This window comes from Pan troglodytes, chromosome 19, assembly GCF_028858775.2.
Source record: "Pan troglodytes isolate AG18354 chromosome 19, NHGRI_mPanTro3-v2.0_pri, whole genome shotgun sequence".
Taxonomy (NCBI): Eukaryota; Metazoa; Chordata; class Mammalia; order Primates; family Hominidae; genus Pan; species Pan troglodytes.
Window position 1 is genome coordinate 48,963,551 of NC_072417.2, and position 20,220 is coordinate 48,983,770.

Sequence of the window (20,220 nt, forward strand, 5' to 3'; positions counted from 1 at the left end):
AAAATCGGGGGCAGGAGGAGGTAGCAAGGAGGGGGAAAAAAAATACGGGAAAAAAAGGTACAACACATCATAGCATCCCGTCTGTAAAGATTAAGATTGAATCGAGGCCGGACGAAGTGACTCTCGCCTGTAATCCCAGCACTTTGGAAGGCCGAGACCATCTTGGCTAACACGGTGAAACCCCATCTCTACTAAAAATACAAACAAAAAAAATTAGCCGGGCGTGGTGGCACGCGCCAACAGTCCCAGGTAGTACTTGGGAGGATGAGGCACGAAAATGGCATGAACCCGGGAGGCGGAGCTTGCAGTGAGCCGAGATCGCGCCACTACACTCCATGCTGGGAAACACAGCAAGATTCTGTTTCAAATAAAAAAAAAAAAAACAGGATCAAGATAAAATACCACACTAAAACAGTACAGCTCTCAAGTATGATTAAAGAACTCATTAACAATACGAATAAATAAAATCAACGTAACCAAACCACCTTCTTCCGTTAAACCATTGAAAGTAAGAAACCCACTCAGATCGCGTTCTCTCCCTCTTACCCTCCAAATAGAACAGTAAGAACGATCATCAATGGCAAATGGTACTTGCAATAAAAGCAACACCAAAAAGCCGTTTTTACACCCAGGAGAGAACACTACATTTCTTCCTCGTGGCTTTCGGTGCTCTACACGTTCAGAGAAACTTCTCTAGTAACAAACTATAGAAATGATCCCTGAAAGTATAGTTTTAATTTTGCAACCCTAGCCTGTGCTGGGTCCACATCCGCCGTGCACTTTGAACTGATGGCGAGATAGTTTCGCTGTTTCTGATTCCCTTAGGAAATAAATAGGAAGATATATTAGCAATAACATCTTTTCGAATACTATCACTTAAGAACACATTTTAACGTTTTAAGTGGAAACGTAATTTTAAAAATTGTTTTAATTTAAAAAGTTTAAAGGCAGGCATGCTAAATTAGCATAATACGGAATGACAGCCAATCACAACCTGAATTTTTAAAGCGGGGAGCGTTTGCTCCTGGTGTCCTGTAATCCGGTGATCCTGGTGTTTTGAGAGCCCACGCCGCGGTCCAGGCGAGAGGATACTTTGTTCTATGAGTTCAAGACTAGCCTAGGCAATATAGCAGAATCCCGTCTCTACCAAGGGGGAAAAAAAATAAAAAATAAAAAATGAGCTGGGCGTGGGGGCACCGCCTGTAGTCCCAGCTACTGGGGAGGGTGAACAGGATGATCCCTTGAGCCAGGGAAGCTGGCTGAGTCCGAAGCTGCAGTGAGCTTTGATCGCCCCACTGCACCCCAGCGTGGGAGACTGTGAGATCTTGACTCTTAAAAACAATTTTTTTAGGGGAGATAGTATACAATAGACATAAAATATATCATCTTAACCATTTTTCACATATACAATTCAGTGGCATTAAGTACATTCATGTAGCCATTGGCATGTAACCATCACCATTATTTATCTCCAGAACTTTTTCGACATCGCAAACTGAAACTCTAACCCATAAAACAAACTTCCCTTCCCTCCCTCTGCCCAGACCCTTTTAACCACTATTCTACTTTCTGTCTCTATGAATTTGATTCTTGTAGGTACCTCTAAAAGTGGAAACATGCAATATTGTCTTTTTGTATCTGGCTTACTTCACTTATATTTGTTTTCAAGGTTCATTCATGTTGTAACATATTGCAGAATTTCACAACTTTTTTAGGCTGGAGTGCAATGATGCATGACGGCTCACTGCAGCCTTGACCTCCAGGGCTCAGGTGATCCTCCCACGTCAGCTTCCTGAATAGCTGGGATCACAGGCACATGCCATCACACCAGGCTAATTTTTTATGTTTTTTTGTAGGGAAGGGGCTTCACCACATTGCCCAGGCTGGTGTTGAACTCCTGGGCTCAAAGGATCCACCCACCTAAGCCTCTCAAAGTGGTGGGACTACAGGCGTGAGCCACCACGCCCAGCGGTTTTCTTTTTTCTTTTTTTTTTTGAGATGGAGTCTCGCTCAGCCACCCAGGCTGGAGTGCAGTGATGAGATCTCAGCTCACTGCAAGCTCCGCCTCCGGGTTCATGCCATTCTCCTGCCTCAGCCTCCCAAGTAGCTGGGACTACAGGCGCTCACCACCACGCCCAGCTAATTTTTTTTTTTTTTTTTTTTTTGTATTTTTGAGTAGAGACAGGGTTTCACCGTGTTAGCCAGGTTGGTCTCGATCTCCTGATCTCATGATCCGCCCTCCTCAGCCTCCCAAAGTGCTGGGATTACAGGCGTGAGCCACCGCGCCCAGCCGCGGATTTCTTAATTATATTTTTGAATTGTTCCTTGCTAGTGTATAAAAACACAACTGGACCAGGCACGGTGACTCATGTCTATCATCAGCACTTTGGGAGGCCGAGGCGGGCAGAACACCTGAGCTCAGGAATTTGAGACCAGCCTGGCCAACATGGTGAAACCCCATCTCTACTAAAAATACAAAAATTAGCCAAACGTGGTGGTGGGCACCTGTAATCCCAGCTACTTGGGAGGCTGAGGCTGGAGAATCACTTGAACCCGGGAGGCCGAGGTTGCAGTGAGCCAAGATCCAGCCATTGCACTCTAGCCTGGGCAAAAAAAGCAAAACTCCTAAAAAAAAAAAATGTCAACAACAAAAAAAAAACAACTGGTTTTTGTGAGTTGATCTTGTGTTCTGAAACTTTGCTGAATTTGCTTATTAGCTCTAGTAATTTTTGTGTGAGTATTCCTTGGGATTTTCTATATTTAGAGAGATAGTTTTATTTCTTCTTTCCCAATTTGGTGCCTCTTATTGCTTTTTCTTACCTAAAGGCTTTGGCTACAACTTCTAGTAAAGTGTTGACTAGCAGTGGTAAAAGTGAACCTCTGTGTCTTCTTCCTGATCTTGGGGGGAAAGCTTTTAGTCTTTTGCCATTAAGTATGATGATAACTGTGGGTTTTTCACAAATATCTCTTATAATGTTGAGGCAATTCCTCTCGTTTCATAGTTTTATGTATGTTTTAATCGTGAAATGTTAGAATTTCTTAGATGCTTTTTCTGTGTCAGCTGGAATGACTGTTTTTTTCCCTTTGTTCTACTAATGTGGTATATTACATTAATTGATTTTCTTATGTTGAACCACCCCCTGCATTCCTGGGATAAATCCCTCCCATCCCCTCAGCTGCAGCACCTTATTAAAGCCTTCTTCCTTGGCAATAATCATTGTCTCAGTGATTGGCTTTCTGTGAGGTGAGTGGCAGGCCCTAGACGGAACCCCTGGTGTTTTAGTAACACCAGGATGGCCAGTAGCCTCCAGATGCTGGAGGAGTCAAGAAACGATCCCCCCTTCCAGGCTTCAAATGACCTTGCCAACAGTTTGATTCCTGACTTTGAGCCTCCAGAACTGTGAGAGAATATATATATATATATATATATATATATATATATATATATATACACACATACTTTTTTTTTTTTGACAGAGTCTCACTTAGTCACCCAGGCTGGAGTGCAGTGGCATGATCTGGGCTCACTGCAATCTCTGCCTCCTGGGTTCAAGTGATTCTCATGCCTCAGCCTCCAGAGTAGCCGGGACTACAGGCATATGCCACCACACCTGGCTAATTTTTGTATTTTTAGTAGAGATGGGGTTTTGCCATGTTGGTCAGGCTGGTCTTGAATTCCTGACCTCAAGTGATCTGCCTGCCTTGGCCTCCCAAACTGTTGGGATTACAAGCATGAGCCACCACACCCAGCCAAAGCCACCACGCCTGGCCTTTAATTTCAAAATAATTTTATATTCACAGGAAACTGCACACAGCACAGAGAAGTCCTGTGTGCTCTTCACACAGTTCCTCCCATGGCTACATTTTCCATAGCTATAGTACCATATCAAACCATGAAATTTACATTAATGAAACATGTGTATACGGTTTTATGCCATTTTATCACATGTTGATTCATGTACTCACCATTGCAATCAAGATACAAAACTATTCCACAAAGATCTCTTTCGCCTTTTATTTATTTTATTAGTAATTTTTAGAGACAGAGCCTCACTCCGCTGCCCAGGCTGGAGTGCAGCAGCACAATGATAGTTCACTGCAGCCTTGAACTCCTGGACTAATGTGATCCTCCCACCTAAGCCTCCAGAATAGCTAGGACTACAGACATGCATGCACCACCAGGCCTGGATAATTTTTTCAATTTTTTTTTTGAGACGGAGTCTTGCTCTGTTGCCCAGGCTGGAGTGCAGTGGCACGATCTCGGCTCACTGCAAGCTCCACCTCCCGGGTTCACACCATTCTCCTGCCTCAGCCTCCCGAGCTGGGACCACAGGGGCCTGCCACCACACCCGGCTAATTTTTTGTATTTTTTAGTAGAGACAGGGTTTCACCGTGTTAGCCACGATGGTCTCGATCTCCTGACCTCATGATCCGCCCGCCTTGGCCTCCCAAAGTGCTGGGATTACAGTCATGAGCCACTGTGCCCGGCCACGTTTTTCAATTTTTTGTAGAGACAAGGTCTTGCCATGTTGCCCAGGCTGGTCTCAAAGTCCTGGCCTCAAGTGATCCTCGAATCTCAGCCTCCCAAAGCACTGGGATTACAGGTATGCGTCACCACGCCAGGCCCTCACCCCTTTATAGACATAACCCTGCTCCACACCATCCCTAATTCCTGACAATGAGTAATTTGTTCTCCATTTCTGTAATTATGTCATTTCAAGAATGTTATATAAATGGAATCAAATCATAGTCTGTAACCTTTTGAGATTGCCTTTTTTTTTTTTAATTCGAGATGGAGTCTTACTCTGTTGTCCAGACTGGAGTGCAGTGATGTGATCTTAGCTCACTGCAACGTCCACCTCCCGGGTTCCAGCGATTCTCCTGTCTCAGCCTCCCGAGTAGCTGGGATTACAGGTGCCAGCCACCACACCTGGCTAATTTTTATATTTTTAGTAGAGGTGGGGTTTCACCATGTTGGCCAGGCTGGTCTCAAACTTCTGGCCTCAGGTGATCCGTCCACCTCAGCCTCCCAAAATGCTGGGATTACAGGCGTGAGCCACCACGCCTAGCCTGACTTGCCTTTTTTTTTCATGCAGCATAATTCCCTTAAGATCCATCCAATTAGGATATATCAAGAAATCACACACACACACACACACACACACACACACACACACACACACATATAAAAAGATCCTCCTAGCCACGCGTGGTAGCTCATGCCTGTAATCCCAGCACTTTGGGAGGCCGAGGTGCGTGGATTGCCTGAGCTCAGGAGTTCGCGACCAGCCTGGGCAACATGGTGAAACCCCGTCTCCACCAAAATACAAAAGATTAGCCAGGCATGGCGGCATGCTCCTGTAGTCCCAGCTACTCAGGAGGCTGAGGCAGGAGAATTGCTTGAACCTGGCAGACAGAGGTTGCAGTGAGCTGAGATTGTGCCACTGCACTCCAGCCTGGGTGACAGAGCAAGACTCCATCTCAAAAAAAAAAAAAAAAAAAAAGATCCATCCAAGTTGTATGCATCAATAGCTCATTTCCTTTTATTGTTAACTAGTATTCCATGTCTGGATATACCATAGTTTAACCATTTATTTGCTGAAGGACATTTCTAATATTTCTAGTTTTTGGTTATTACAAATAACATTGTTGTGAACATTCATGTACAGATTGTGTGGACATAACTTTTCTATTCTCTGGGATAAGTGCCCAGCAGTGCAATTGCTGGGTCCTATGGAAAGTGCTTAGTTTGTTGTCACTGACAAACTATTTTCCAGAGTGGCTCTACGTTTTACGTCTCCACCAGCAATGTATGTTATGTTATATCCAGTCTTGTTACAAATCTGCCAGCATTTGGTGTTGACAGTATTTTTTTTTTTTTTTTTTGAGATGGAGTTTCACTCTTGCTCCCCAGGCTGGAGTGCAATGGCGTGATCTCGGCCCATGGCGACCTCCGCCTCCCGGGTTCAAGCAATTCTCCCGCCTCAGCCTCCCATGTAGCTGGGATTACAGGCTTGAGCTGCCACACTTGGCTAATTTTTGTATTTTTAGTGGAGAGGATTCCGCCGTGTTAGCCAGGCTGGTCACTAACCTGACCTCACGTGATCCACCCACCTCAGCCTCCCAAAGTGCTGGGATTACAGGCGTGAGCCACTGCGCCCGACCTAATTTTGTATTTTTAGTAGAGATCAGGTTTCACCATGTTGGTCAGGCTGGTCTCAAACTCCTGACCTCAGGTGATCAGCCTGCCTTGGCCTCCCAAAGTGCTGGGATTACAGGCATGAGCCACTGCACCTGGCCAGAAAAATATACTGTTTTTTTTTGAGATGGAGTCTCACTCTGTTGCCCAGGCTGGAGTGCAGTGGCTCCATCTCAGCTCACTGCAACTTCCGCCTCCTGGATTCAAGCAATTCTCCTGCCTCAGCCTCCTGAGTAGCTGGGACTGCAGCCACCCACCACCAGTCCTGGGTATTTTTTCTTTCTTTCTTTCTTTTTTTTTGAGACGGAGTCTCGCTCTGTCACCCAGGCTGGAGTCTAGTGGCGCGATCTTGGCTCACTGCAACCTCCGCCTCCCAGGTTCAAGCAATTGTCCTGCCTCAGCCTCCCAAGTAGCTGGGATTACAGGCATGTGCCACCATGCCCGGCTAATTTTTTTGTATTTTTAGTAGAGATGGGGTTTTACCATATTGGCCAGGCTGGTCTCGATCTCCTGACCTTGTGATCCACCCGCCTTGATCTCCCAAAGTGCTGGGATTACAGGCGTGAAGCCACCGCGCCCGGCCCCAGGCTGGAGTGCAGTGGTGTGATCTCAGCTCACTGCAACCTCTGCCTCCCAGGTTCAAGTGATTCTCCTGCCTCAGCCTCCCGAGTAGCTGGGATTACAGGCGCACGCCACAATGCCCGGCTAATTTTGTATTTTTAGCAGAGACGGGGTTTTCTCTGTGTTGGTCAGGCTGGTTTCAAACTCCTGACCTCAGGTGATCCACCCACCTCGGTCTCCCAAAGTGCTGGGATTACAGGCATGAGCCACCATGCCCGGCCGAAAAATATAATTTAAAACAAAATTTTCTCCCAATCCAGAAGTGTTCTTCACAAAGCTAGTGAAAAAGAAAACACTTTAGTATTGTATAAAACATTAAGCCAGAAAGTGAAACACATCACAGGCAATCTGCTAAGAAATTGCAGACAGAAAGAAATCTCACCCCTTATATAGCCAAGCAGATAGAACTCACTACATACATATTTTCCAAGATAAACCATAATTAGTCCTCAAATAAGAGGACTTGACAGCACACTTTGTCCCATATAGTTCATCCTATTTGGCTTTATCTAGAGGAAAAGCAAACTTTTCATATCTTTGTGACAGGAAGTGGTTTTGCAATTTGGGGCAGGAAGCCCACCAAAATTAGGCTTCTTTTTTTTTTTTGAGACGGAGTTTCACTCTTGTTGCCCAGGCTGGAGTGCAATGGCGCGGTCTTGGCTCACCGAAACCTCCCTCTCCCAGGTTCAAGCAATTCTCCTGCCTCAGCCTCCCGAGTAGCTGGGATTACAGGCATGCACCACCACACCTGGCTAATTTTGTATTTTTAGTAGAGACAGGGTCTCTCCATGTTGAGGCTGGTCACCAACTCCTGACCTCAGGTGATCCGCCCGCCTCGGCCTCCCAAAGTGGTGGGGTTACAGGTGTGAGCCACCGCGCCTGGCCCCAAAATTAGGCTTCTACCCTCCCACAGAAACTGGGAGATATGGGTGCTATCTACCTTGCTGTTTACATTTCAGTTCCTTGAGGAAGATATTCCTAGGTCATAAAGCTGACAAAAGGCCTATCTAGTGTTGAAAAGATTTACGCAGATTTCAAATAGAGAAGAAAACAGTTACAATGGCAAGTTTTCAAAAGTAAATGCTCAAAGAAAAAGGAGGGGAGGAAAATCTCTTATTTTCAACTGGGAGACTAAAACCTAGAATCTTTAATTTGTATTTGTCCTTAGAATCTACTTCCTGCTTGATGTTCTAAATTCCAAAAATCCATGGCGGGGAGGGGGGGCGGGTGGCATGTCACTAGGCCAAAAAGCTATTTGACAAAATCATTCAGAGTATAGGTACTGTAGTGTGTATGACTCTTGTAGAAAGAACTGCTTCCTCTCCAACTTCTAATAGATCCCTACACTCTTACTATCTCTCCCTGGACTTTTCTGAATCTCTTTTGAATCCATGCATTAGCTGTCACACTAGCCACATTTGTTACAACATTTTGGAAATCGATGAGAGGGGAACAAAGTTCTGAGGACTGAAAAATTAGTCTATCCTCTAAGTGGGGATAAGACTCAGAGAAGGCAATTTACCAAAGATCAGGTACCTGGGCTCTTTCCCCAGTTGCAGCCCCTTGGTTTTTATCACTTTAAAAAAAATATTGCGGCCGGGCGCTGTGGCTCAAGCCTGTAATCCCAGCACTTTGGGAGACCGAGGCGGGCGGATCACGAGGTCAGGAGATCGAGACCATCCTGGCTAACATGGTGAAACCCCGTCTCTACAAAAATAAAAAAAAAATTAGCCAGGCGTGGTGGCGGAGGCCTGTAGTCCCAGCTACTCAGGAGGCCGAAGCAGGAGAATGACGTGAACCCGGGAGGTGGAGCTTGCAGTGAGCCGAGATCGCGCCACTGCACTCCAGCCTGGGCGACAGAGCAAGACTCCGTCTCAAAAAAAAAAAAAAAGTTTTTTTTGTATTTTTTGTTTGTTTGTTTGTTTTTCGAGATGATGAGGTTCTTACTCTGTTGCCCAGGCTGGAGTACAGAGGCAAGATCATTGCTTACTGCAACCTCTGCCTCCCAGGCTCAAGTGATCCTCCCATTCAGCCTCCCAAGTAGCTGGGACTACAGGCGACTGCCACCACACCCAGCTAATTTTAAAATTATTTGTAGAGACAAGGTTTCACCATTTTGCCCAGGCTGGTCTTGAACTCCTAGGCTCAAGCCATCTGCCTCGGCCTCCCAAAGTGCTGGAATTACAGGGGTGAGCCACTGCGCCCGGTTTTTTTTTATCATTCTTATAATAATTATTGTTATCATTTGACAAATAAAAAAATTTATGACGCAGCCTCAGGTCGTCCTGACATGTGGCCCCGGTTTTTATCATTCTTAACAATAGGTAATGTTCATTGAGTCCTTATTGTGTGTCAGTATTTTATTTATCTTATTTTATTCTTCTTGAGACGTTGTCTCGCTCCGTCCCCCAGGCTGGAGTGCAGTGGCGCGATCTCGACTCACTGCAACCTCCGCCTCCTGGGAGGCAACATAGTTAGACCCCCATCTCTACTCCAACCTGGGCGACAGAGTGAGACCCTGTCTCAAAAAAATAAAAATAAAGAATAACAATAATAATAATAAAGTGTCTGCTCTTGGATTATACACCTACAGAGTAATAATGTTGCAGTTTGGACGCACATTTGTCCTAATTTAAATGACCACCCTGCAAACTAAAAGTAGTGCCATGAACAAAATTCACTCATAATCCCACGGCCCAAGCGACAGGCTTAAGTGAGGAAGGCCCCGTGTAGTCTTCCTGGAAATCTTGGTCCACACACCAGGCCTGCAGCCAAAGCAGGTCAGTTCTGCAGGTCCCTGCCCCAGGTGCGCAGCTGCACCACGCGGCCTCTGGCCGGCCCGGGAGAAACAGGCCCTGCCCGCCGCTGCGCCGCAGCCAATAGCGCGGGTGCGTTTGGTGGCGGCCCATGCTTGGCTGCGCTCTCTGATTGGGCGCCTCCGGGGGCGGGGCCAAGCCCAAGCCTGGCGCGCAGGGTGCACCTAGCGGAGCTCGAGCGGTCCAGCGCCAAGTTCGGGGTTTGGGGTTGGAGGGGCTGGTCACGTGGCTGGCCCGCGGCGGTGCGCGGGGCGTTGGGTCAGCGGGTCTGGGACTGGTGGCACCGGCGGCGGCGTAGGACGGAGGCGTCGCTAGGTACGTGCGCGGGCCGTGTTCCGGTAGGTGGGCGGCTTCGGGTCCGAGGGCCGCGGCGTCCCAGAGCCCGGGGGGTGCTTCGGCGTCCTCGCTGTCCCCCGCCGTACCCCACCCTCTGCAGCCGCAACGACGGGAGGGGAGCGCTTGGGTTGCGCCTGGGCTGGGGATCGGGCGGCGGCCAGCCGCAGCGCCCCAGTTCCAGGCACATTCGGTATGATGGGGTGGCGGCCCGTGGCCTTTGGCAAGAATGCGAAGGCTTATCGGGGATGTGAGTAGTAGCTCTCCACTGAGCACTTTTCTCGTTGAGCATTTTCGATTTAAACACAACCCCTATCCTAGCTCCTTCACAACAAAGCTGCAAGTCAAGTGCTACTGTTTCCCCCACTTTACAGGTGAGGAAGGTGGTGGGGCCCTGAGAAAGGAGGCAACTTAAATGGCAGAGCCCGGAATAGAACCCGGGTTCTCAAAGCCTGCGCCCCTAAAGGCTGCGCGCAGGGTCGCTCCACTTTTGGCCCGTGCCACCAGATCCCTGTGGGGAATGAGCTCTTCCTGTTGCCCGCAATCTGCCACCCCCTGTTCTAGGAGACAAATGTTGCACTGTGAAGTTCTTGGCCCGGTGCCTCGGCTTCGAGATTCCGGGAGTTAAGTGACCCTTGGTCCAGCTGAGGTCAGCACAGATGCGGGCCTTCAATCGGGCAGTTACCCAGAGAATAGACTGGAAACACCAGTTTAGGTTCTTGCAGAAATAACATTGTAGGCCGGGCGCGGTGGCTCATGCCTGTAATCCCAGCATTTTGGGAGGCCGAGGTGGGCGGATCACTTGAGGTCAGTAGTTGGAGACCAGCCTGGCCAACATGGTGAAACCCCGTCTGTACTAAAAATACAAAAAAACCTGGCTGCCCATGGTGGCACACACCTATAATCCCAGCTACTCGGAAGGCTGAGGCAGGAGAATCGCTTGAACCCGGGAGGTGGAGGTTGCAGTGAGCGGAGATCACGCCACTGCACTCCAGCCTGAGTGACAGAGTGAGACTCTATCTCAAAAGAAAGAAAGAGAGAGAGAGAGAAAGAAAAGAAAAGAAATAACGTAAATTTATTACTTGGGGGAACTTGGAACAGAAGTGGGTAATTGTGTTTTTATTTAGTGCAATGTCCTGGGACAAGGCTTTGGAACTGAAGAGAAACCATTGCTCAGATTCTGGCTCTTATATGGCTTTAGACAAGTTAGCTCCCTGGGCCTCAATTTCCTCCTCTGTAAAGAAGAGAACACAAAATGTGTATGAGATAGAAGATGTGCAACAAGTTAGTTCCCTGAGCAGATCCTTGGCTGGATCCTCTTATGTGACAGAGGCCCAGTTAAGATTTGGAGGCATGGGGAGGCTGGTGACCTTGCAGGTGACTTCACTTACTAGGTCTTTTTCCCTGACGTTGAGGATCATGCCACACATGAGCAACAGTGCCTCTACAGAAATATCCAATGTTGTAATGACTGATGTTGCAGTGAGCTGTGTTGGCTGGGGGGCTTACCAGGTGTTACTGAATGTTAATGAAGATGTCCCTAAGATTCCCAATTTTCTTTTTTTTTTTTTTTTTTTGAGACGGAGTCTCACTCTGTTGCCCAGGCCAGAGAGCGCGCGATCTCGGCTTACTGCAAGCTCCGCCTCCCGGGTTCACGCCATTCTCCTGCCTCAGCCTCCTGAGTAGCTGGGACTACAGGCGCCGCCACCACACCCAGCTAATTTTTTTTTATTTTTGTAGAGACGGGGTTTCACCATGTTAGCCAGGATGGTCTCGATCTCCTGACCTCGTGATCTGCCCGCCTCGGCCTCCCAAAGTGCTGGGATTACAGGTGTGAGCCACCGCACCCAGCCCCCTTTTTTCTTTTTTGTTTTTTTTTTTGAAACAGTCTAGCTCTGTCACCCAGGCTGGAGTGCAGTGGCATGATCTCGGCCCACTGCAATCTCTACCTCACTGGTTCAAGCTATTCTCCTGGTCTCAGTAGCTGGGATTACAGGCATATGCCACCATGCCTGGCTAATTTTTGTTTTTGTTTTTGTTTTTGTTTTTGAGACAGAGTCTTGCTCTGTTGTCCAGGCTGGAGTGCAGTGGCACGATCTCAGCTCACTGCAACCTCCTGGGTTCAAGTGATTATCTTGCCTCAGCCTCCTGAGTAGCTGGGGTTACAGGTGCGCACCACACACCCAGCTCATTTTTGTATTTTTAGTAGAGACGGAGTTTTACCGTGTTGGTCAGGCTGATCTTGAACTCCTGACCTCGGGTGATGCACCCGCCTTGGCCTCCCAAAGTGCTGGGATTACAGGAATTGAGCCACTGCGCCCAGCTAATTTTTGTATTTTTAGTAGAGATGGGGTTTCACCATATTGGCCAGGCTGGTCTCAAACTCCTGACCTCAAGTGATCCACCCACCTCGGCCTCCCAAAGTACTGGGATTACAGGCGTCAGCCACCGCGCCCGACCGCTTTTTTTTCTTTCTTTAGAGAGACGGGGTCTCCCTATGTTGCCCAGGGTGGTCTTGACTCTTGTGGTCCTGTGACTCCCTAGACTTCAGGTGTGCAAGCCTGATTTCTGACCCTTGGCCAGTCACACTTTCTCCTTTGTCTGGCCTTTGAACTTGGGGTGCTCTGCACTTGTTTACTCTGCGTAGATTGCTCTCATCCCAGATTTCATGGTTGGCTCCTTTCCACAGCTCAGATTTCAGCTCGGGGACGTTCTCTGACCCAGTCTAAAGTAGCCCTGCACCCATTTATTGCATCTTTCTTTCTTTTCTTTTCTTTTTTTTTTTTTTTTTTTTGAGACAGGGTCTTGTTCTCTTGGCCAGGCTGGAGTGCTGTGGGAAAATCTGGGCTCACTGCAGCCTTAACTTCCGGGACTCAAGTGATCCTCCTGCCTCAGCCACCCAGAGTAGCTGAGAATACAGGCGTGCGCCACCAGGCTCGGGTAATTTTTTGTATTTTTTTTTAGAGACAGGGTTTTGCCATGTTGCCTAGGCTGGTCTTGAACGCCTGGGCTCAAGTGATCTTCTCGCCTCAGCCTCTCAGAGTTCTGGGATTACAAGTGTGAGCAACCATGCCTGGCCTTGTGTATTTCTTTTTGGTTTTTTTTGTGATGGAGTCTTGCTCTGTCACCCAGGCTGGAGTGCAATGGGATGATCTCGGCTCACTGCAACCTCCACCTCCTGGGTTCAAGCGATTTTCCTACCTCAGCCTCCTGCATAGCTGGTATTACAGGGGCCCACCACTATGCCCATCTAATTTTCATGTTTTTTAGTAGAGACGGGGTTTCGCTGTGTTGGCCAGGCTGGTCTCAAACTCCTGACCTCAGGTGATCCGCCCGCCTTGGCCTCCCAAAGTGCTGGGGTTACAGGTGTGAGCCACTGTGCCTGGCCAAATAATTTTTTTTTTTTTTTTTAAGATAGAGTCTCGCTTTGTTGCCAGGCTGCAGTGCAGTGGTGTAATCTCTGCTCACTACAGTCTCCGCCTCCCGGGTTCAAGCCATTCTTCTGCCTCAGCCTCCTGAGTAGCTGGAATTACAGGCGGGCGCCACCACACCCAGCTAATTTTAGTATTTTTAGTGGAGATGGGGTTTCACCATGTTGGCCAGGACAGTCTTGATTTCCTGACCTCGTGGTCTGCCCGCCTTGGCCTCCCAAAGTGCTGGGATTACAGGCGTGAACCACTGCACCTGGCCTTTTTTTTTTTATTGAGACACAGTCTCACTCTGTCACCCAGACTGGAGTGCAGTGGCACAATCTCGGCTCACTGCAGCCTCCACCTCTCAGGCTCAAGTAAGTCTCATGCCTCAGGTGTGTGCCACCACACCCAACTAATTTTTTATATTTTTGGTATAGACAGGGTTTCACCATGTTAGCCAGGCTGGTCTCAAACTCCTGGCCTCAAGTTGATCTGCCCACCTCAGCCTTCCAAAGTGCTGGGATTACAGATGTGAGCCACCTTGCCCAGCCTAATTTCTAAATTTTTGTAGAGACGTGGTTTCACTGTGTTGCCTAGGCTGTGGTTTAACTCCTAGGCTCAAAGGATCCTCCCGCCTCGACTGCCCTAAGTGCTGGGATTACAGGCATAAGCCACCATACCAGGCCCTTTTTTTTTCCCCCCCGGAGACGGAGTCTTGCTTTGTCACCCAGGCTAGAGTGCAGTGGTGTGATCTCGGCTCACTACAACTTCCGCCTCCCGGGTTCAAGCAATTCTCCTGCCTCAGCCTCCCGAGTAGCTGGGATTACAGGTGCCTGCCACCACACCTGGCTAATTTTTGTATTTTTAGTAAAGATGGGCTTTCATCATGTTGGCCAGGCTGGTCTCGAACTTATGACCTCATGATCCGCACGCCTTGGCCTCCCAAAGTGCTGGGATTACAGGCATGAGCCACTGGGCCCAGCCCAACCTGTAATTCTTCAGGAAGATTTATACTCAAACAAGTCCTTTTTTTATTTAAAAGAAAAAAAAACACACACACAGGGTCTTACTCTGTCACCCAGGCTGGAATGCACTGCCACAATCACAGCTCATTGCAACCTCTAGCTTCCAGGCTCAGGTGATCCTCCCACCTCAGCCTCCTGAATAGCTGGGACTACAGATGCGTGCCACCACGACCAGCTAATAATTTGTATTTTTTGTAGAAATGGGGCTTTGCCATGTTGCCCAGGCCAGTCTTGAACTCCTGGGCTCAAGTGATCCTCCTGCCTCAGCCTCCCAAAGTGCTGGAATTACAGGCATGAACCACCACACCCAGCCCAAGTACATATTTTAACTAACAGCTTCACAGGAACTCTGTGGAGTACTTAGAGCATGTGCTTTGGGGTTTCGAGTCCTACCTCTGTGGCTAACTTTCTGTGCAGCCCTGGGCTAAGATATTTTACTTTTCTTTGAGACAGAGTCTCGCTCTGTTGCCAGCCTGGAGTGCAGTGGTGATCTTGGCTCACTGCAACCTCCGACTCCCAGGTTCAAGCGATTCTCCTGCCTCAGCCTCCCGAGTAGCTGGGATTACAGGCGTGAGCCACTACGCCGGCTAATTTTTGTATTTTTAGTAGAGATGGGGTTTCACCGTGTAGGCCAGGATGGTCTCGATCTCCTGACCTCCTGATCCGCCCACCTCGGCCTCCCAAAGTACTGGGATTACAGGCATGAGCCACTGCGCCCAGCCACAATATTTCACTTTTCTAACGTCATTTTTCTTTCTTTAGTTCTTTTTTTTTTTTTTAAGAGTCCTAGCCCAGGCTGGGCGCGGTGGCTCACACCTGTAATCCCAGCACTTTGGGAGGCCGAGACCATCTTGGCTAACCGGTGAAACCCCATCTCTACTGAAAAAATAAAAAAAAAATTAGCCAGGCATGGTGGTGGGTGCCTGTGTTCCTGGCTACTCGGGAGGCTGAGGCAGGAGAATGGCATGAACCCGGGGGGTGGAGCTTGCAGTGAGCCAAGATCGCGCCCCTGTACTCCAGCCTGGGCGACAGAGTGAGACTCTGTCTCAAAAAAAAAAAAAAAAAAAAAAAAAAGAGTCCTAGCTCAGTAGGTAGGACTATAGGCCCATCCCACCATGCCCAGCTAACTTTTTTTTTTGTAGCAATGCCCAGGCTGGTCTTGAACTCCTGGCCTCCCAAAGTGCTGGGGTTACAGGTGTGAGTTGCCATGCCTGGCCCTGAGCCTCAATTTCATTACTTGAAGTATGAAATAAATTAACACATTAAAGTGTTGCTAGGATTAAAATGAGGTCCTTATGTATTCAAAAATCGTACAGAGATTTTTGAGGCCCTTCTTATAGCAAAACTCCCGTTTACATTTTTCTGGAGCCTGGAGAAATGTGTCCAGACTGAGTGAATAGGTGCTATTTGCTGTACTTACATTATCATTTATAAAATACTACTGGTGGTCGTCCTGGAAAGATGATCCCAACTGCCTATATCCTGTTCATCATTAACTTGTGTGTCCCAAAAAATCTTTTGAAAAGTTGCTAAATAGTGAATATTTACTATTTTATGAGGGCCTGCCAGTTCCCTGCCAGTGGAATTGTTTCAAGTCAGTGATTCATCTGTTCAGTCATTTGGAAAATACTCTTTTTTTTTTTTTCTTTTTTTTGAGGTAGAGTCTTGCTCTATGGCCAGGCTGGAGTGCAGTGGTGTGATCTCGGCTCACTGCAAGCTCTGCCTCCCAGATTCAAGTGATTCTCCTGCCTCAGCCTCCCGAGTAGCTGGGACTACAGGCATGTGCCACAACGTCCAGCTCATTTTTTGTATTTTTAGTAGAGATGGGGTTTCACCAGGTTGGCCAGGATGGTCTCGAACTCCAGATCTTGTGATCTGCCCACCTCGGCCTCCCAAAGTGCTGGGATTACAGGCGTGAGCCACCGTGCCCGGCCGGAAAATATTCTTCATGTATAGCAGTGTTGGGTACCGCAGGAGATTTTTTAAAAAGTAGCACTCAGTCCTTACCTTCAAGGAACTTAGTTTAGTTGTGGGAGATAAGCTATATCCATGAGAAGTTTGGCTGAGAGGAGGCGGAGTTGGGCTCCCTGCAGGTGGGGAGGAGGGTCAGTTCTCATTTCTGAGGGAGATGAGCTGACGTCTGCAGTTCGGAAAGGAACCAGAAGTTCCACATGGTGGTTTTGCAATAGAACATGCTCGTGTTTACCAAGCAACTCCGAGGGAAAAGCTAAAAAAAGTGTTAGTTTAGCAACTTGATAGAACTAACAGGTTGTGATGAGCTTTGATTCAATATAATGCTGCGGCCGGGCATGGTGGCTCACGCCCGTAATCCCAGCACTTTGGGAGGCCGAGGCAGGCGGATCACTTGAGAGGAGTTCAAGACCAGCCTGACCAACGTGATAAAACTCCATCTCTACGAAAAATACACAAATTAGCCAGGCGTAGTGGCGCACGCCTGTAGTCCCAGCTACTCAGGAGGCTGAGGCAGGAGAATCACTTGAACCCAGGAGGTGGAGGTTGCAGTGAGCCAAGATCACGCCATTGCCTGGGTGACAGAATGAGAGTCTTGTCTCAAAAAAATAAAAAGAAATAGGTGGGGCGCGGTGGCTGACACCTGTAATCCCAGCACTTTGGGAAGCCAACGTGGGCGGATGACAAGGTCAGGAGATTGAGACCATCCTGGCTAACACAGTGAAACCTCGTCTCTACTAAAAATACAAAAAATTAGCCGGGCATGGTGGCATGCGCCTGTAGTCAGAAGATTGAGGCAGGAGAATCTCTTGAACCTGGGAGACGGAGGTTGCAGTGAGCCGAGATCACGCCACTGCACTCCAGCCTGGGCAACAAAGACTACATCTCAAAAATAAATAAAAAATAAATAAATAAATAAATTTAATTCTGGAAGCTATACATGTTTTTCCCATTTTTTTAGGCAGCTTCGAACCAGTGCAATGACGATGCCAGTCAACGGGGCCCACAAGGATGCTGACCTGTGGTCCTCACATGACAAGATGCTGGCACAACCCCTCAAAGACAGTGATGTTGAGGTGAGATTTTTGGGGTCTTCACAGATTTTTTTATGTTGGAGGCCTTCATTTAATCTCTAGTTCTAATTACAAATTGATTAGGGACAGCCTTGAAATGAGTATTATCCTGCTGGATTTAGAGGTGGTGGCAGACAAAATGGCTACAAATCCTTTGAGGGTAAATTTAAAGATTGCTGGGTTTCTTCAAAGTGTGGAGCACTGTGCAGGGTGCTCTGGAGGAAAGCGAGAAGGGGAGAGATCACTGACAGTTGACCCTTTCCTGACAGTTCACAGGGAATATAGATCTATCTAGACATCTGGAAGCACCTTTATTTTATTGTATTTTACTTGTTTATTTATTTTTTTGAGACAGAGTTTCACTCTTGTTGCCCAGGCTGGAGTGCAATGGCGTGATCTTGGCTCACTGCAACCTCCACCTCCTGGGTTCAAGGGATTCTCCAGCCTCAGCCTCCTGACTAGCTGGGATTGCAGGCACCCACCACCATGCCCGGCTAATTTTTTTTTTTTTTTTTTTTTTTTTTTTTTTGAGACAGAGTCTTGCTCTGTCGCCCAGGCTGGAGTGCAGTGGCATGATCTCGGCTCACTGCAAGTTCCACCTCCCGGGTTCATGCCATTCTCCTGCCTCAGCCTCCTGAGTAGCTGGGACTACAGGTGCCCGCCACCACACCCGGCTAATTTTTTGTATTTTTTAGTAGCGATGGGGTTTCATCATGTTAGCCAGGATGGTCTTGATCTCCTGACCTCATGATCCGCCCACCTCGGCCTCCCAAAGTGCTGGGATTACAGGCGTGAGCCACCGCACCCGGCCTTTTTTTTTTTTTTTTGAGATATAGTCTTGCTCTGTTGCTCAGGCTGGAGTGCAGTGACGCGATCTCAGCTCACTGCAAGCTCCATCTCCTGGGTTCACGCCATTCTCCTGCCTTAGCCTCCCGAGTAGCTGGGACTACAGGTGCCAGCCACCACGCCCTGGCTAATTTTTTGTATTTTTTTTTTTTTTTTTTTTTTTAGTAGAGACGGGATTTCACCGTGTTAGCCAGGATGGTCTCGATCTCCTGACCTCGTGATCCACCTGTCTCGGCCTCCCAAAGTGCTGGGATTACAGGCGTGAGCCACCGCGCCCAGCCAAGTTTTGTATTTTTAGTAGAGATGGAGTTTCACCATATTGGCCAGGCTGGTCTAGAACTCCTGACCTCAGGTGATCCACCAGCCTCGGCCTCCCAAAGTGCTGGGATTATAGTAGTGAGCCACCGCACCTGGCTATCATTTTGTTTTTGTTAATTCATTGATTAGTGCTTTCTCAGATACTAAAACCTTTGAGGAGGATTCATTCTATTCCTTAATGTGAAAGAGTGTCTTTTCTCTTTAGGAGGTTGTAATTTGGATCAGAGCAAAATTTTAAACTAAAATTTCCAAATATCAAGCATCTGTTTTCTTCTCATAAGGTTTACAACATCATTAAGAAGGAGAGTAACCGGCAGAGGGTTGGATTGGAGCTGATTGCCTCGGAGAATTTCGCCAGCCGAGCAGTTTTGGAGGCCCTAGGCTCTTGCTTAAATAACAAATACTCTGAGGGGTACCCGGGCCAGAGGTATGTGAATATCTTCAAAGGCCTGGTTCTGACACAGTCATAGGGAGTACTCAATCAGCCTAGGACCTAAACAATTTGGAAATTTCAGAAAACAGCAAGCTTCCCAGCTGTAGGATTTCTGTTCCACGCCTGTTCTCTGACAGAACTCTTTTATTCCCAGCATGTGATAACACTGAAGAGCTCAGCGCAGGTGTACTCAGGGGCACATTTCACAGTTCTTTGGGGGCTTTCTAGAAAAACAGGCCAGTTTGTAAGGAGTATTGAGCCACTGGACTGGTGTGTGACCTCTGTCTAGAAAAGGTCAGTGTCATCTGAGGGATGCTGCAGAAGGTGGCCATTGCCATGTGAGTCATCGAGTCTGTATTGGGAATGGTGTGGAAGTGGAGGCTGAATCTGGATTACTGAAAACCGTTTCTGCATTATAAATGTTGGATTTACACATGCAGTGGCTTTCAGTTGACTCTTTCACCCTCAGAATTACAGTGTTATATTCGTTTTTGTTTTTTACAGTCATCATCAGGCAAAGAAAATAAATTACAGAATTAGACATGGCTTTTGCAAATGTGTGCATTTTTGTCCCAAATGAAACAGAAAGGTTACCCTTGGAGAAGGAATTGCCATTCTGTCCTGAGATGCCCCTGAAGCTCTATGTAGAAGACTGAGAATCAAGTTGAAGGCATTGTCTTTCTCCTATTGTGAATAACTAACTTTTGCATTGTGCCTTAAAGAATTCACCAGGTGTTTTCTTTCTTTCTCTCTCTCCTTTCTTTTTCTTTTTCCTTCCTTTCTTTCTTCTTTCAGGCTAAGGTATTTTGTTAACACCAGGTGTTTTCTTTTTTTTTTTTTTCTTTTTTGAGACATGGTCTGTCTCTCACCCAGGCTGAAGTGCAGTGGTGTGATCAAGGTTCACTGCAGCCTTGGTCTCCTGGACCCAAGCCATCCTCCCACCTCAGCCTCCTGAGTCGCTGGGACTACAGGCACACACCACCACACCCAGCTAATTTTTTGTAGAGACAGAGTTTCACCCAGGCTGTTGTTGCCCAGGCTGATCTCCATCTCCTGAGCTCAAGCAGTCCACCTGCCTTGGCCTCCCAGAGTGCTTAGGATTAGAGCTGTGAGCCACTGCACCCGGTCCACACCAGGTGTTTTCAAAACTAATATTTCATTCGATTCTCACA

At 47.7% G+C, this 20,220-nt stretch overlaps 1 protein-coding gene and 1 non-coding gene across 6 annotated transcripts in view; one reads left to right on the top strand and one right to left on the bottom strand.

Annotated features, from left to right (window-relative positions):
* Positions 1-516: 516 nt before the first annotated feature.
* On the bottom strand, positions 517-735 carry LOC129137777 (small nucleolar RNA U3). The gene has a single exon (XR_008540568.1). It is a non-coding gene; the product is annotated as a small nucleolar RNA U3 (small nucleolar RNA).
* A 9,004-nt stretch (positions 736-9,739) lies between these two features.
* The window catches only part of SHMT1 (serine hydroxymethyltransferase 1), a 34,753-nt gene continuing 24,272 nt past the window's right edge, over positions 9,740-20,220 (top strand). The window contains exons 1-4 of one of the 5 annotated variants that reach the window (XM_063798013.1): positions 9,749-9,951; positions 12,771-12,909; positions 17,340-17,454; positions 18,897-19,042. In XM_063798013.1, the coding sequence (XP_063654083.1) occupies positions 17,359-17,454; positions 18,897-19,042 (242 nt within the window). In that variant the 5' untranslated portion in view covers positions 9,749-9,951; positions 12,771-12,909; positions 17,340-17,358. 5 annotated transcript variants of the gene reach the window in all.